At 37.5% G+C, this 18,025-nt stretch overlaps 2 protein-coding genes across 31 annotated transcripts in view; both read left to right on the top strand.

Annotated features, from left to right (window-relative positions):
- The window catches only part of si:rp71-15k1.1, a 465,095-nt gene that overhangs the window by 294,335 nt on the left and 152,735 nt on the right, over window positions 1-18,025 (top strand). The gene's annotated exons all lie outside the window — the stretch shown is intronic.
- Window positions 1-18,025, top strand: part of fam131ba (family with sequence similarity 131 member Ba) — an 86,911-nt gene that overhangs the window by 44,291 nt on the left and 24,595 nt on the right. For 7 of the 30 annotated variants that reach the window (XR_015516494.1, XR_015516495.1, XR_015516496.1 and 4 more), the window contains 2 exons: window positions 1,951-1,986; window positions 16,128-16,230. Coding sequence is in view for 15 of the 30 variants with exons in the window: in XM_087295449.1 (XP_087151575.1) it covers window positions 1,951-1,986; window positions 16,128-16,230 (139 nt within the window). In the remaining 15 variants the exon portion in view is untranslated. Of the gene's footprint in view, window positions 1-1,950; window positions 1,987-16,127; window positions 16,451-18,025 lie in introns of all 30 variants that reach the window. The other 23 variants (XR_015516500.1, XR_015516501.1, XR_015516502.1 and 20 more) reach the window with 7 other exon arrangements.

Genomic DNA, 18,025 nt, shown 5'->3' on the forward strand with positions numbered 1-18,025 from the left:
CTTGACGGTAATAGTTTGACAGCAGATCTTACAGTATAATAATGTAGTGCATAATATTGTAGTGATATTAACGTACTGTAAACTTTAGTAACTTAGAAAAATCATTTTGACTAGGGTCTGTCTTTAAACACTGAAAGACTACTGCTGACGATACTAACTAACTTTGCCATCTGAATAAACATACAAAGGCCACTGATCGCTTACCAAATCTGTAAAGACAGGACAATCAACACCAACAGGAGCCACAACTTTTTTAAAAGACAAGCAGCATTTCACCATTTACAGATGTGAAAAGCTCTCGGGTAAAAAATGTTCCTTACAAACGTATATCTGCCACGTGTGGCGTGCACTGTAATCCACACGTGAGTCCAGCTGTGCTCTCATAGCAGGAAATGAAAACAAAACCTTCATTGAAGCACATTTATAAACGCAACACTGATGACCCATGTCTCCAAGCAATTCTTCCACTTGTTTTGGCAACACAATGTGGCGTCTCTCTGCCGTCTGGACACTGTAACAGGTAACAACAGTCTTCGAAGCTATCATGCATTTAAATAAAGTTGCACCGCATTCACAATAGAGCGCGCTGATTGGATTAAACCAAGTCTTTCTCATGAGTTGATGCTGCACACTGATAGATGTCACAAAGTACTCCCAGGTACAGACATCCAGTCTCCACACTGGAAAACCACAGAAAATTGGTTGTTTTTGCATTATTTCAAAGAAAATTAGTTTCGAACCGGGAGAATGAATTTGCTTTGAAATAACGCAAAAATAACCAATTTTCACTTTTTTGTGAAATATATATGTCCTAATAGTGTTTTTAGCAGCGTGGGACACATATATAAATGTCAACAGCTCAAAAAATTTGTTTTGGTGTTTTGTGACTCTTTAAACCAATTGGTAGATGACCGAGGGTCTGCTAAAGTGTTTCCAAAAAAGAGTGCCATATGCATTAGACCTTTAGCCAAATATGCTTGGCGTAACATCTGAGGTTAAGACTTAACTCTAGGCGTCTAAAAATGAGCCTATTTCCAAAAAATGGAGCGTTCCATTAAAAAAACAAAACAAAAAACAAATCTTTACTCAGTACCCCTCTATGCGTGAGGCAAAAAAAAAAAAAAAAAAAAACTAATTATACATCATTAGGTGGATAAGAAAGCTAATTTGATGTTGTTAATTTGCACCTAGCTGTTTTCACTCCCCCACAGAAAAATCGTAGGTGGTTTCTGTAATTGCAAGCCAGCCTCAACAAAGTATTTTTAGGACCAAGCTCCATGGTTTATGTAACCGAAGCGTCCGTAAAGGCTAAGATGGTGGGAAAGCAATCGATCGACCCCTGATCCGCCAACCGTGTCAGTAGTCTCTTCAGAGTTTCCAAGGGGCAGACATTTGCCCCACGCTAACGCCTTTTTGACACTGACCTCCATTTGACCTTTCATATCGATCTCTCTCTCTCTCTTAATGAACAATGAGCGGCTGCTGTGTGTACCGGCTCCAGTGTTTGTCTGTGCGGTGTGAATGCCATCGATCGCGCGCTCTGAGTATGTTTGGGTTGGCTAGGATTACTTACTCCAGTGCTACTCATCAAAGTCGCCTCCATCTACTCTTGTTGTTGTCCTCCTCATCCAGTGTAAAGACTTCTAAAGCAGACACCAACACGGATACACTAGGTGGTACTTCATTCATGAATATTTGACACCATATTAGCGAATTAGCTAGGGTGCGCACACAGCTACGACTTGGTTTGTACAACAGTTCATAACAGATGAGCAGTGTCTCGCCTCCTGCTTCTGCTTTCAGTGTATCTGTTGTTCTTCCAGATCGAGTGTTCTGTACTTGGCTTGATGTTTCACCTTCTGCTGTTTCCTGTTAACTGAAATCATGCATTTCTTCTCTTTCGCTGTATCTCCCCCCTCATCTATTCCTCAAACGTTAATCTGCTTCTAGCAGGGACGTGCCGAGTTTTCCTGGGAAGGAATCAATGTAAGTCTGGTGTTGACCTTTTGACCTTCTCTCTCATGTTTTCTTTCTCTTCTGTCATCATTTGTTGTAATTGTAGGTCACACTTTATTTTGATGTTCGGTTTGTTGAATTTAGGTTACATTGCATCTACATGCCAACTAATTCTCATTAGATTATAAGTAGACTGCTAGGTTGGGGTTAGGGTTAGTGTAAGTTGACATGTACTTGCAAAGTTTCTTAGTCAGTAAAATGTCTGTTGAAGGAGCAGTAACAACATATTAAGCAGACAGTCTCTCAAATGGACTATCAAAATAAAGTGTTATCTTATTATATAGCTTCTATATTCTTCTTTTGATTTCAGTGTTTGTAAGCCTTTCCTTTCTGACAGTCCTTTCTGCCCTGATTGGTGAGATTGCACAGCCTGTAGTGATTAGTCAATAGGTGCGTTCGACATGAGGCACGGCTGCAGCCGGTGATCAATGGGATTAGCCGAGCGTAGGCAAGGACGGAGTTAAAAAATGGAGCCTTCAAGCCGGACAACTGGACACTTTGGGGCTCAAAGTTGCGGCAGTCATGATGACCAAATACATAGCGTCATCATCATTTATATATTTATAACAACAAAAGACTTACATTACAAATAAAACAGAATACAGTCTCTACAAACTACAGATCATTTTAAACAATAAGGGAATTATGAATAATTCTGAATTATAAATAAGGGGAAACGAGAGGGTAAAACACAAATAAATAGGCCTGTTAAATACAAGGCAATTAGCACAAATTCTAGGAGTTTAAACATCCCTCTTTAGGCTAATACTTCTTGATTGAATATGCTAAAATTGGCTTTACATTGATTTACATTTATAGATGTAAAACTTTCCAATATATATTTGGGTTAAAAAACCCAAAACAAGGTATTTTGATTAAATCCTAAACAATGATTAAGATTATTATGGATAATGACAGAATTTTCAAAAAGAGCACTTTAATCCAAAAGGATTGAACAAAAGGACATTCCTAAAATAAGTGAGCTACACTTTAAGCAGAAGTTTCCCAGAAAGAGCAGGTACATCAATGTCACTTTTAAAACTTGTGCATAAACGGCCTGACAGGAAAGAATATATATTTTATAATCATATACATCATTTTAAAATCATTTAATAAAATAGTTCTTTAACTTAATTTGTTAAGAAATTTAGGAAGGCAGGATCAATGATGATAATTATTTTATTTCATGTCTGTAAGACTTATTTAAGTTAATATTTAGGTTATTTACTAAAATATATTATTTAAATCGTTTATAGAGCTGAATGCATAAAATAGTCTGAATAAAAATGGTCGAAAATAAACCTGCGCAAACAATCTAGCCTTTATAACCAGATTATTTAACAAATATGATACTGCAGTAAAATATTTGTAGTCTTTTATTAAGCATGATGTATACAAGATAGAGAGGGTATGAAAAGTGAATTGTTTGTTTTGAAACTTTTGAATTGGAAGTTGTCCAATAATAAACCTAAAACACACGTGCTTGTTTTCATGTGGTGAACTAGGCCAGTCGTGTAATATCAGTGTTGTCATCGCAGTTCTAGCATACGCTCTTTAGATGCTGCACTGGCTGAATCTGTCGTCTGATCTCGCAGCGTCAATCCGAACAACATTTCTTACCAGCATGCACCGCTTTAAGACAGATTTTGATCGATCTGCGCAGCTCTGCATGAAGTCGAATGCACCTATCGAAATGCTCATTATAGGTTGTTTTCACATGACGTCATTGATGACGTGTGGAATTCAGATGAAGGGCAGGAAGTGATTCTTCTACATAGGAATCTCTATCAGAACATCAAAATGTTTCTATGTTGTTTAGAATTGTTTAAATTGGCCAAAATAAGAAATGCCGAACAGCTTTTCTAGACTTCCAAAAGTTTTACCTCATAAAGGGAGGAAAGTTCTAGAAACTGGCAAAAAAAACAGAAGAAAAGGCGCCATGTAATAAAAATTTATTCAATATATCCATGTGTACAAACTTCTTTCAAAGGCAACAATTCATTTCAAAGCACCAATAAAGGTTATATACAGGCCTATATATGTGTATAAATATGTTAACCTGTTATAAAAAAATCAGATACAAACACCACCACACTTATACAAAATCCAGGAGGATATAAATAACGTACCCTGCCATGTAATAGCTGCATTGAAATCTTCGTCTTGTTCTGCAATAATCCTAGTCTTTACTGGCTGAATAATGTCGTTTCGGCTGAATAATGGATTTCACACGTCACTAGAACCATGTGATTGAAAACAACCTATAGAATCTCAACTGCAGAGGTTTCCTCAATGGGCTATATGCACAGCTAGTGTTTTTCAGCTAACCATAAACTTCTGGTGAAAGGTTAATGTGACTCTTTTGAATTTCTTAAGGTTGTTTTTACAGCATCGATATGGTAATTTAATTAAATACAATCAGTTAAGTAGACTTAAGCATTCGTTTAGATGTTTAAGCATAAAATGAGACGAAAGACTATGTAAGCACTAGCAGCGTCAGGCTAGCGCAGACGCTCCATATATTGGGGTAAAATATTGGGGTAAAATAAATTTTCATATTTTAAAGACATGGTGGGGGGAAATAGATTTTAATGCAGTGCTTCTTGTCTGATACGAGACCCACTTCATATCATATATATATATATATATATATATATATATATATATATATATATATATATATATATATATATATATATATATATATATATATATATATATCAGGCTTTGAAGATTTCAGATTTTTAAAGAAATCGTATATTAAGTGTGGCCATTTTATAATGGCAAGAGTTCACCGGAAGTACTTGGGCTGGCTGACTGAAAATTTAAAGGGCACTTATGATGAAAATCATCTTTTGGAAGCTGTTTGGACAGAATTGAGTGTAGGTCTAGTGTGCCCACAGTCATATTGGAGCAATATAAAGACATCAAGTCCCTTTTTTAAATTTCCTGATGTTTAAAAAGGATCCAAATCCCTCCCAATTTGAGGTTGATCGCAACGTGACATAGGAGTGTGATTTCCCCGCCCACCAAAATGATTGACAGCTGCGTATGAACATGTCTACATAGTATTGCGTATAATTATATTAACAAGACAGGACGTGCGCAAAGCAACCGAGATTAAAAGATCTGTCCAGCTCTCTGTGATCATCAATCATCATCACATGTGATCAAGAATGAGTTTGACAAGTTTAAACCTTTTTAAAACAGTGCATGTTTGTAATAAAGATGGTAAAATTGCTGTAATTCATCACAACAGCTGCATGTCAGTACAATTATAAAAGAAGACCCTTCAATCCCAAGTTGTGGACGTTAGATTAAGTTTATTTTGTACATTAACAAAACGCATATCCATACAGCGGTAGATCTTAATGTGCATCCTGTCACCTTGGCCATGCAAAAATGTGCCTGCTAAGTGTTTACGTGTCCGCGGTGTGTGTGTATATATGTGTGTGTGCGTAAACTTTGTAACGTCATTGCGTGTGACTCATTGCTGCAGAAAGGCTTGAATTAACTCCACAACTAATACATCAAATAAGCATTGGGAAAGTTCTTACTGTAGTATTTCTCACAAACGTTACGTGAGATCTGCTTTCTTCATGTCTGTCACTGTGCTGTTTATCTGATGCAGCTGAGGTGGAGATTGAGGCACACTCTGACAGGCACGTGGGAACGGTGGGTGGGGAGAACTAGCATTAAAGGCACAGACCACAAAAAAAGTTACATAGTGTTCAGAGCAGAAAATGCAATATCCTGAAAGGTATAATAAATAATCTGATGGGAGTTTTGAGCTGAAATTTTACACATTCTGGAGACACAAATGACTTATCTTAAATCTGGAAAAAAGGATTTAAGTTGGTGCCCTTTAAAGTGCATATACCCCATTCTCAGAGACTGTACAAACTGTAGGCTAATTCATGCTGCATCCACAGATGTGGACAGACGGCAACGGATGCCTCGTCTGGTTTTGTCAGATCAGTCAGTCTCTGTTGGCATCTGTCACAGCTTGTTTTTGGATAATTAAACATGCTGAACTGATGCCTGTTGGGTTGTACAATGTTAAATAAGTGATGAGCTGTAATCTGGTGATTGTCTGCATCCGTCGTGTAGTGGAAATTGTCTATAATTTAAATAGATTTTACCATAGAAATCTGCCATGATTAGAAGTAATAGTCTAATAACAAAAAAAGTTTGAAGAACCAGCAGATTAACTTAAACCTCAGTCACATACACAACTACAGCTGGACGTTTGTCAGTGGGGAGTTTTTACATTACATTTAATGGCAGCTTATATGATGTATTAATTTAAATAGTGATTATTAAGGGTTGTAATTTAGTAAAGGCTAAATTAACAAAAATAACTTAGAAATTAAAGATTAGGGGGCAAATGCAGGTATGCCCCATGCCTAACTGTCACTTATAAAGACAATTAATGAAAAGTCAGGTCTGATAATAACTTTTAGTTTTTCAGGTCTGACAATAAGTATCCAGCAGACACACAACAAAATAAGATGCTAATTTATAATTTGGTTAGATTTAGGTCGTCAGCGTCTAAAAACAATGTAATGGCCTGTTTCCACTGAGAGATACAATACGTACGGTACGGGTCATTTTTTTTAAAGTTTGTGTTTCCACTGCCAACAGGGTACCCTTTTGGTGTGCATAGTGTACGATAGAAAATTTCAGACGACATAAGTTTTACTAAAGGAAATGTCACGGTAAAGCCGTAAGGGTTGTTCACATATCATATGAGAAGCACTTCTCTCAAAACAGAGGCTTTATACACACAAATACTTGAGTATAAAAGTTCATTACTAACTTTCTATGAACATGATCTGATTATAACTGCAGAGCAATGATGCGAAATTGCCTACTGTAACGTCTGCGATTGCATAAAATAAATAAATGCAACATATATAAAACACATAGAGACACATACAGTCTGGTTCTCAAGGTTTTTTTTTCTTCACTCCCATCAGGTGAAGTTTTTTTTCCCTCTCTGCTGTCGCCACTGCCTCGCATGGTTCAGGATTGGTAGAGCTAAGCATCGATGAATTTGCTCTTCAGTGTTTGAACTCTCAGTAATGATTAAATCACACTGAACTGAGCTAAACTGAACTGAACTGAACTTAAACACTAAAACCTGAACCACACTGTTCCAGTTACTATGACCATTTATGTGAAGCTGCTTTGACACAATCTACATTGTAAAAGCGCTATACAAATAAAGCTGAATTGAATTGAATTGAACTTACAGAGCTGTAATTGGGCCATAAAAATTAGGCCCGATATGACCTGAGCCCGACAGAATTCGGCCCGAGCCCGACAGGTAAATTTTGATTAACTGCTTTATAAAGCCCGAACCAGTTTACAGCCCGACATTATTCAAATATGCACATGCACACAGCTCTTTTGCCTTTTTTCAAGAATGAGTCATTTATATGTTTTAACATAATTTATTCGTAACACAACATAGGCTATAGGCCACTTGGAAGTTTGAACAAAGAAATAAAATAAGTCCTTTGTAACATCGTAACATCTCAGCACTCTAAATAGGCCTAGGTATATACACTTTAGCCTTTAAATTGGCCAACACACCACTGAAAAGAAGTTTTTCTTAACAAACTAAATTAAAATAAATGATAAATTATGATGGGTATTTGGCAATAGTGAATTTAAGATAAAGGCTCTGCGAGATTTGTCTCGCCACTTCTCTTCATAAACTGGCCTTAAGGAGACTGTAAAGCTGAATATTAAAAGAATAGCCTAATGCCACCATTAGCCTGTATACTCTGTCTACATTACGATTTTATGGTTTAATTAATATTTATTTATAATTTTAAAACACTTTACTCACCAAGATTGAGCTACATGTTTTTGTAGAGGAACAATATTGAATCCACTGTAAATGGATTTAGCGCAGTTCTGCGCTCAGGATGGTGCATTCAGCAACACCGAACACCCTTTCACTGCTGCCGCTACAGGCCGAGATGCATAGTTCTCATATGGCTTATTTTAAGTTTTGGGTAGGATTGTTTGTTCATCCTCTACCAGCCAAGAACATCCATTTAATTTTCGATGACAACAGTTTTAATGTAGCGATTGACCTTGTTATCTTCCCTGTCAGCTGGCTGTACATACATTGCTGTTTAACACTCTACCGCAGTGTATGAGTGACCGCTGAAATACGTTTGCGGCTAGAATGACCGTTCTTTTTGGACTGGCGGCTGGCCTAATCCCAGTCAAAATTAGCTTTTTTTTTACTTCTAAGTCATCATTTGTTTCACCTTTGCAGGAAGGGAGTTTGATGTTGTAACAAACGATTTAATTACTTTCTTACGCTAATCAAAATGCATCACATGACCGCAAGCCTGAACCCAACCTCGTCAAAAATGATAGAAATTAAACCTGAACCCACCCGAACCCGTCGGGTCCTGTCGGGTCCGGGCAAAGATTTTCAGTTCTAACTCACAGTTTCTGATATGTTACCACTTACAGAAAAACTACACACAGCATACATTTAGGCCTTATTTGGGTTCAAAAACAACACGAAACATAAAGCCTACAGTCAGAGCAAACCTCTCATATGAGTCTTTAATCTTCAGAAGCACATGTAACCTCTGTTAGGGAGTAATTCCGTCATTCCGAGTTCATAATAGTCCATAAAGAGATGATAATAGTTAAACATGACTGTTTGTTTATATTTTAGGTTGCAGAATCATCATTTGCGACTTTTTCCCCAGGCTTCTCCTTTGTTTTTTCATGCTTTACTCTCGACAGAGTCACTTCTGACAGGATCGGATATCAGAGCGATTCAATGATCACGCGCACGTTATTAATATAAGCTCAAAACATTTGTTATTTTAAGACTCGCGGCGAGCTCTCTTGAGAACGTGAAACCGCTTGCGCTTTGGACAGGCTCGTAAAACAACAACAGGACACGGCAGATTTTGTTCTTCTTGGCTTTGTGGCTGTACATCAAGATGACGACAAGGTTTGAGCTCGAGTCGACCATGGCTTGTTATTTTATGTCTATATTATTACGATGTAATGTCTCGGCTGTGTTTTTAAAATTGGCGCTTTCTTTGTTTTCATTCTCCTGCTTCTGAGTGTGATGTATCTCTGTCAACCTATAGCGTTCAGCTGCGCATCTTGCTCTGCTTTATGGTACCCTTTGGGCCAGTTGGTACCCTTTGCAAAGGGTGACCAAAAAGTGGTACGGTTTGCTTTTAGGTAGCCTTTGACAGTGGAAATGGCCATAAAAGCGTACCGTACCATACTGTACAACTCAGTAAAAATGGGCCATTATTTTGATGTCCAGTATCGATGTGAAATTTTGTTGATATTTGGTTGATTTTAGGTTGTATTGGAAAGTAACCAAAATCCGACATTGAGCCAACATCTTAAACCAACAACATATTGACATCAATTACTGACATTTATTCATCAGGTATGGCAACTAAAATCCAACGTCTGACAAACGTCATATTGGTAACGTCCACACAATTTCAAGCTGTAACATCATTAAAAGTTATTTTGTTGTTTTTAGGTTGCATTGGAAAGCAACCAAAATGCAACGTCTGTCCAACTTTGGACATTGATGTTGGGCTGACGTTTGTCTAACTGATCAACTCGATTTTCATTTAATTTGTTTTGTTTCAACAAAGGCAATAAGATGCTGTTAGTGTTGCCTCACGCAAAAGGTCACTGGTTTGAGCCTTGGCTGGGTCAGTTGGCATTTCTGTGTTGAGTTTGCATGTTCTCCCCGCATTCGTGTGGGTTTCCTCCGAGTGCTCCGGTTTCCCCCACAGTTCAAAGACATGTGGCACAGGTGAATTGGGTAGGCTAAATTGTGTGTAGTTTATGTGTGTTTATCTGTGAACTACCAACACAATCTCACGGCAATTCATAACTTTTTGTTTTAGCTTATTATTGGCTAATTCTTATGAATAAGTAGGATCTCATTTGTACAAATTAATATGATTTGCTCATCCCCCAATGATGGTTGGGTTTAGGGGTGGGGTTTCGTGCCATGTCCCCTTTAAAAATCGTACGTTTTCGTATGACTGAACTCTTACAAATTAGACGCTAAACTAATAACACATAAAATAGTTACGTTTCCTTGTGAGATCAGGCTGGAACTACACTACAACTCATTGGAGTAAATGCTACTCAATTCAAAAACATGTGCTGGAGATTTACTAGAACCCCTGACAAAATGAGCTTGAAAATTACTCAGCCAATGAAGAACTTAGGCTGCCATTATGCAAATGTTTTATGGATCTACTCAGATCAGTTACTGAAGTGAAACTGCCACTCATCTCATCCGTCCAGAATCGATTCTTTCTTTCAGGAGAAATGTGATGTGCACTTTCAATCTTTGAGAACCGCATACATTCCAAAACAACAATATTACACTGCATGAGAATAACACCAAAGCATAATACGGGCATCAGTCAATCAGTATTAACATACGTTTTCTCCATCTCTCTCTCTCTGAGCTAATTCAACCCCTATTTTTTAACAAATGTTCAATACTTTTATTTAAAGGTAACTGCTATAATGTCATGTCGGTTGAAATGTGGCTTTGCCAGAGAGTTTTGTAATAATATAGATCACAAACTCTGCTGTGAGTCCACAGTGTTTCGTCAGCAGCAGATTTCTCTGAGGCTTTGAGCTGTCCACCAGCTGTCTTTGATAGGCCACGTCATGTTATCTGGGATTTGGCCTGTTTTTGAGACTTGTAGGTGGCACTGGATGTGAGAGATGATAACACGGTGTGGTTGACACAGAGATACTGACATCTGCTCTCATCTTGAAAGGAAAAACGGACAGTTAATGCCACCTTTAGAGATAAATCTCGAAGTGGATCAATTCGAACTTTACCGGCTGTACTGTTCCACTATTTTGGGCAGGAAAAATGTGGTCATGGTTAATTATTAGAAAGCTCTATAATTGGATTGGATGAGCCACATTTGAAGCCATTTTAAAATAAATAAAGTAAATGTGCATTAGCTGAATAAAGAGCTGCAGAGATGACATCATTTTGTAGGCAAACTCAGAAATTCGCATTACTACAGTAGGATTTTCCCTTTGTGGATACGCTTCCATTCTCATTTACATTGGCAAAGAGTCATTTTATTGTTTTAAATATGATATTTGTTTTGTAATATGTTTATAGCTAATATTTTTGCTTTATTTCAACGTAAATAATACATTAAAATTCCAGATCCGTATGTCTTAGAATCAAGCACTGAATGTTTTTACCTCATTTAGTTACAGGGAATAGAGACTAGTGCTTTGAAGCTACCAAAAAAAGACACAAAGCTATTTTTTTCTCTTCACAATATGCCTTTCGCATCACTTCATTTCTCAAAGAGTCTCAAATTGTTCAAAGACTTTTTTCTAAAGCCATCCTCTCAACAGAAAATGAAACTCATAGACTGAGTGAAATGTCTCATTACAGGCAGTTCAGAATTGATTCTCCCTTTTATGATACAATATTTGTTGTGCAGTTTGAACACTACATGAATGGTATGTTAAAAAAAAACAAGCAAAATATGATCATGTTAAAGCATTAAAGGTGCAGAAGATGATCTGCCAAAATGATAAACGTTAGCATAATAGCTTTGAAAATACAGTCTCTCCCCTGCTGAAAAAATCCAGCTCAAACCAGCCTAGGCTGATTGGCTGGTTTTAGCTGGTCGACCAGCCTGGTTTTAGAGGGGTTTTATCCACTTCCAGGCTGGTTTTCAGCCATTTCCAGCCTAGTCTTAGCTGGTCAGGCTGGAAGATGATCAGCTAAAACCAGCTTGACCAGCCTAGCCAAGCTGGGAGTCCAGCCAAAACCAGCTATATCCAGCTTAAACCAGGCTGGTCAAGCTGGTTTTAGCTAGATTTGGCTGGTCATTTTCTAGCCTGACCAGCTAAGACCAGGCTGGAAATGGCTGGAAACCAGCCTGGAAATGGCCAAAATCCCTCTAAAGCCAGGCTGGTCGACCAGCTAAAACCAGCCAACCAGCCTAGGTTGGTTCAAGATGGATTTTTCAGCAGGGTCCCTTGCCTTCCAAAGCCATGCCTGCTGAAATCACGAACGCACAGCTTAAATTAGTAGTCAGTAGACAACCCAGCAGATCATGTCATTCACCAGTTAGAAAACTTTATAATACTTCACAAACCACAATTCCGAATGAAAAACTGTATTTTATCTAGCAGGTTTTTTGTTGTGTAGCAAGCAAAACTTGTAATAATGTGCAATGTTTTATGCATGCAAGGATTGCTGGTCTCCCTCTCTTACATGCCCTGTCCTAAAGCGACTACTGTATGCAATTAGCCAGCGCTGTGCAGGAATTACACTTATTACTAAGCCATACTTACGTTATTTCAGAGTAGCATGGTACACAATATAGGGAGCGCATCATAGGTTGTCACTGTTCAAAAGTGAACTAGTGTGAATATAAAACTAACTTCAGGTCAGTAAAGCAGGCTAGGTGGAAAAGCTTACTCCTGTTTTGTTGTTAATCTAAGTAAAATTATTGATGCTGTAAAAGGTCCCTTATGAAAATAGTCACATCAGTCTTTAGCCGGAACAACACTTCTGTGTATATAATCCATTCATATCCCAACAATATCTATGTGAGAGGTGGGTAGTAACGAATTACATTTACTTCTTTACATTTACTTGAGTAAAATTGTTGGATAACGTGTACTTTTTGAGTACTTTTAAAAATGTGTACTTTTACTAAAGTAAATTATTAGAGAAAAATCATTACTCTTACTTCGCTCCATTTGGCAGCGTTCCTCCGTTACTGTCAAATGATAATAAATATGATTGATATGACTTGTTTGCAAATATCACGAGGCGCCGCACTGGAGAGGTTGTGTCGCGAGAGGTTGCTGTAGAGACGCATCTCCTGCTTTCTATTGCGCACGCCCACCTATGTTAGAATGATGGCTGAAGTCGAGAAAGACGTGTGAGTTGGTTTATACTGCGGCCACGCCATGGTCATCTGCGGTTCTAAGAAGGACAGTCACGCTGTCTGTGTAGTGAGTTTATCAGACCAGGTCACCCATGGCCTCAAGTTCAGTCTATGTTTTCACTCCAAGATGTCAACAAGAATAGTTTGATAATGCGATCCCTGCTGTATATCGAACTGACATTGCAACATATACATGAGTTACAGATCCAACCTAAAAACACGTCCTATTGGTAAGTGTCAACATTATCCCAATTTGAACTTTATTAATGATAACTATAGGTCAACTAAAGAAACTGCTGTATAATAGAATAACTGTCACGATTGTGGATCTGTCTGCTCTTCTATGATTACCTGTTACACTGTTAACCATTAAAATATAACATTTAAACACTATTTTATGTTAAAAAATTATGTTTAAGTATTATATTTTTAATGGTTAACAGTGTGTTAATGACTTGTATGTGTTCATATATAAAAATATATATGAAGTCAGAATAATTAGCCGCCCTGTATATTTTCCCCAATTTCTGTTTAACAGAAAGATTTTAGCAACACATTTCTACAGTTTTAATAACAAATATTTATAACTGATTTCTTTTATCTTATGCCATGATGACAGCAAATAATATTTGACTAGATATTTTTCAAGATATTAGTATGCAGCTTAAAGTGACATTTAAAGGTTTAACTAGGTTAATTCTGCGAGTTAGGGTATTTAGGCCCCTTAAAATGTTTGGTCCCACTTTATATTAAGTGTCCCTAACTACTATGTATACTTACACCAAAAAAAAAAAAAAAATACAATGTACTTACTGTGTTTATGATGTATTTGAGAACACTTGTGGTGCTTTTGAGTTGGAATAGAGGTAGGGTTATGGAAAGGTTTGATGGCATGGGTAGGTTTAAGGGTGGGATAAGGTGTAAGGGATGGTCAACAGTGTATTTACAAATGTGATTACAAAAGTTAATTATAGATGTAATTACATACATGTATTTAATCAAGCATAAGTACACAGTAAATGCATGTATTTACACAATAAGTACATTGTAACAAACTATTAATTCCTATGTAAGAACATATTAGTTAAGGCCACTTAATATAAAGTAGGACCAAGTGTTTTTAAAAACAATAAAAACTACTTTTATTTAAGTCGATATAAAACAAGTAAGACTTTCGCCAGATGAAAAAATATTATAGGAAATACTGTTAATAATTTTGTGCTCTGGTAAACATCATTTGGAAAATAATTGACAAAGAAAAAAAGCTGTTTATATATACATTTCACTTTGCGTGACTAAAATAGTTTTAAAACAGAACATTACCTGTCTAACTAAAATACTTCAGCAATGGAGTTATCATTCCTCCAGCGTGCAAAAGTAACTCCAATATTGATTCAGGATCTTAAAAAGTTTTGATTCAGCATTTGTTTTTACCGCTGTCGATCTCATGTGTGCGTGCATGCGCAAACAGCTGTCTGTCTGCTTGAACAGGGGTGCGCAGATGTACAAATTAACATACACAGTTTGAGCTACTTATCAGAATTATGGGAAATATCGGCCCGACAAATTTTAATTGGGCGAACAATTTTTATTCTTTTGGCAGAATATAAAAAAACATATAAACACATTTAGATAATTTACTGTAATCATTACTATTAGAATGTGAAGAGACTTTCAACTAGCACAACAAAAAAATGTGTCTGATGTCAAACATCTACTGCATCTTTAAACAATTGAATCATGATTGATGAAAATGAATAATAAACTCTTAAATATCATTACATTTTTAATGAACACAATGAATGCGCAAAGGAGAAACTTTAATTACCTTCTGAAAATCTTGATATTTGCTTTAGGTTATGGCAACAATATTGCGTAAATTAAGATTTTTCTAGACTGATGGTTCATTTTGTCATTTTGAAGCTTGACGGCTCCAATACTTACTTACTTTCGTGAAATTTGACTCGCCAATATACAGGGCCAGATTTACCAATGGGTATTATGGACACAGGCCCAGGGGCCCGTCAGCACTCAGGGCCCCTGCAAGGAGGGAGGAGGGGGGGGGGGGGGGGGGGGGGGGTGTAAATGCAGATTTTGGAGTGTCTATTTAGGATAAGTGCAAGTAGTGCACCTCGTTGGAATAAACTAGTTAAGCGGTTCACGCCCATCACCGTTTGTTTGACAGAGACAACATAACTAAAGAGCGCAACAGACAGCAGCGTGAGTGGCATATCTCGTAAGGTGCATGGCAACATCTTTTGACACGATTAATCGTGAACCCGGTTCAAATCCAGCTTCTTATGAACATGTTCTTATCCCCCACAACTACATATCAGATTTTGCCTACTCTTCATCACGAGGAAGATTAGTAGAAATCATTAATAAGTGTGTGTATTTTAAAGGACTCAGATTCCTAGAACTGGATTGAAAAAGTGTTAAATCCAAATCATGGGCAGTATAAGTTTTTAGAAGTTATGCATTAAAAAATACCCTTAAATATACATTTTTAGTACTGCTTCGGTAAGCTTAAACAAGTAAATTAAAATCCATTCATTTTCATAGGTTATATTAGTATTTATTTTTTCAAAGTGTGCTTTAAATGCTTTAAAAATAAGTAAAATCTCTAGACTAGAAATATATGTACTGTAAATCATTTATCTTAAAAATGCAGGCAATACATTATAGATTATTTTATTTAACAAACACTATATTAATCTTATTTTTTAATTCAACTACAGGAGTGCGGCTAGGTAGGGGGCCTACAAGACATTGTGCCCAGGGGCCTCTAAATTATTAATCCGGGCCTGCCAATATATGAGAGAGAGAGTATATTATATTTTTCGGTGAGCTATTGATAATGTGTTAATAATACTGGAAACCATAAACAGACTACAGTTAGGCTAATAACCATATTCCTTGGTGGAAGGGCTGTTTATTGTCAGCTACAATAAAAAAATGTCATTATTTATTGAGCCTGTGTCTTTATCATTGCTGTTGCTGGTGTATAATGAGCCAAATGAGACCATGTGCTAGTCATTTTCTTTCCTTATTGCTATAATTGATTTTTACTCCCACTTCCCAAACTCTGGCTGCTTCTCTAACCCTTCACTTCATCTTTCTGTCTTTCTCCAGCTGTCCATGGAGGACACCACCTCCATTTTGCCCCGTCTGAAGCGGAACTCCAACGCCTATGGGATTGGAGCTCTGGCTAAGTCCTCTCTGACAGGTGTGTCAGGTGTGTGTCTGTCCTGGTAGCTGGTAACCGACCCCATGTTGGCTCCAGAGGAGGAGAGGGCGATTGGAGCCAACATGGCCGCCCCTGTGGGTCCCCCTCCCCTTCCAGTTTCACCACCTGCCTCCTCCATTAATTAGTGCATGTCAATGGCCTCATTAGCCATTGATGAAATCCCCAGTCAGATCCGACAAGAGTTCACACACACACAAAAATGGCTGACGTAAGTGCACTATCCATCTCCACAAGCTTGGGAAACGTAGTCTTTGGGTGTGACGCCAGCTGTGTTTTGTAGTGTGTTTGGTGGTTCTGTGAGATGTAGTGAAGTCAACTGTCGGTTGGTCAGTGGTGTGTTGTGCTGTCGTTGTTTTTTTTATATGGTTTATGGGAACGTAGGTATCTGAATATCTCATGTCCTGTATCTTTTGTATTTCTCTTGTTTTTCTTAAATGCTTTATAATGGGGTGAAGTGCTCAGGTTACAGCGTTAGATTGTTTTCCCTCTGGAACAAATGGCGGTGATTTATCAAAGTGCTTAAAGAGAGGCAGTCACTTCATCAGATGTGTTTTTTATCATTGTCAGTGGCCTAGAGACAAATCGACCAGCTTACCATCAGACTACCTTGTTTTTAATCGTACAATTTTAAAAGGAAAGCTAGAATTGAATATACTACCTGACAAAAGTCTTGTTGATGATCTCTGTGTAAGAGCTACAAATAATAATTTGACTTCTAGTTGATCATTTAGAAAAGTGGCAGAAGGCAGATTTCTTTGATGATCATCTGTTGAACTGCATCAAAATCATCACAAATACTGCTGAAGACCTATTGGAACCTGCATGGACCCAAGATTCTCATGGAAATCGGTCAAGTTTGGTGCAAAAAAAATCATGGTTTGGGGTTACATTCAGTATGAGGGTGTGTAAAGGCTAATTTATACTTCTGCGTCAAGCGCACGCGTATGTTCCTGCACAGCCTATGCATGGCTACATAGCCCTCACCGAAGCTGACGCGCACCTCTCAAAAAATGTATTTACACGTCACAACAACACCTAGCAAAAGCTCTGTGATTGGTCAGCTTGGTAGCGCTGACGAGTGTGGGCAATACCGAGAGCCGTGCGAACCCGTTGGAGCGAATGTTTACAAGTTTAGAGTCGCATGAAGGAGCTCCAGGTAGAAACTTTTGTTTTGTGTTTACTTTATGATTAAAGTTGTCGCACGTCTGCCGTATCCCACCTAAAAATGAACGAGTTTGAGCTACTTCTTCATTAAAGTAGCATTCAGAAAAAAAAAACAGCAAAGAAACACGACACAGAGGAGCATAAACACCTACTGAAGTAAAAATGCAAACAAACCACTAAATAAATAAATAAATAAATAAACACAAAAAAATTTGTACTTACACAAAAAAAAAATAAAAAAAAAACATTACAAACCACAGGAGATGAGCACTCCTTCTCATAATTCACCCTCCACATCAAAGTTCCTGAAAGCAAAGAAGATCAAAGTTTTCTAGGATTGGCCTGCCCAGTTACCAGACATGAATATTATTGACCATGTCAGTGGTAAGATGGAGGAGGAGGCATTGAAGATGAATCCAAAGAATGTTGATAAAATCTGGGAGTCCTGCAAGAACGCTTTCTTTGTCGTTCCAGATGACTTTATAATTAAGTGATTTGAGTCATTGCAGAGATGTATGGATGCAGTCCTCTGAGGTCATGGGAGTCATACACAATAATACTGATTTTACCACTGCTCCATGAGTTTATATTCTACACTGGACATTATTTCTGTTAAGTG

The sequence above is a fragment of the Danio rerio genome, chromosome 19 (assembly GCF_052040795.2).
Source record: "Danio rerio strain M-AB ecotype USA chromosome 19, GRCz13ab, whole genome shotgun sequence".
NCBI classification, from domain to species: Eukaryota; Metazoa; Chordata; class Actinopteri; order Cypriniformes; family Danionidae; genus Danio; species Danio rerio.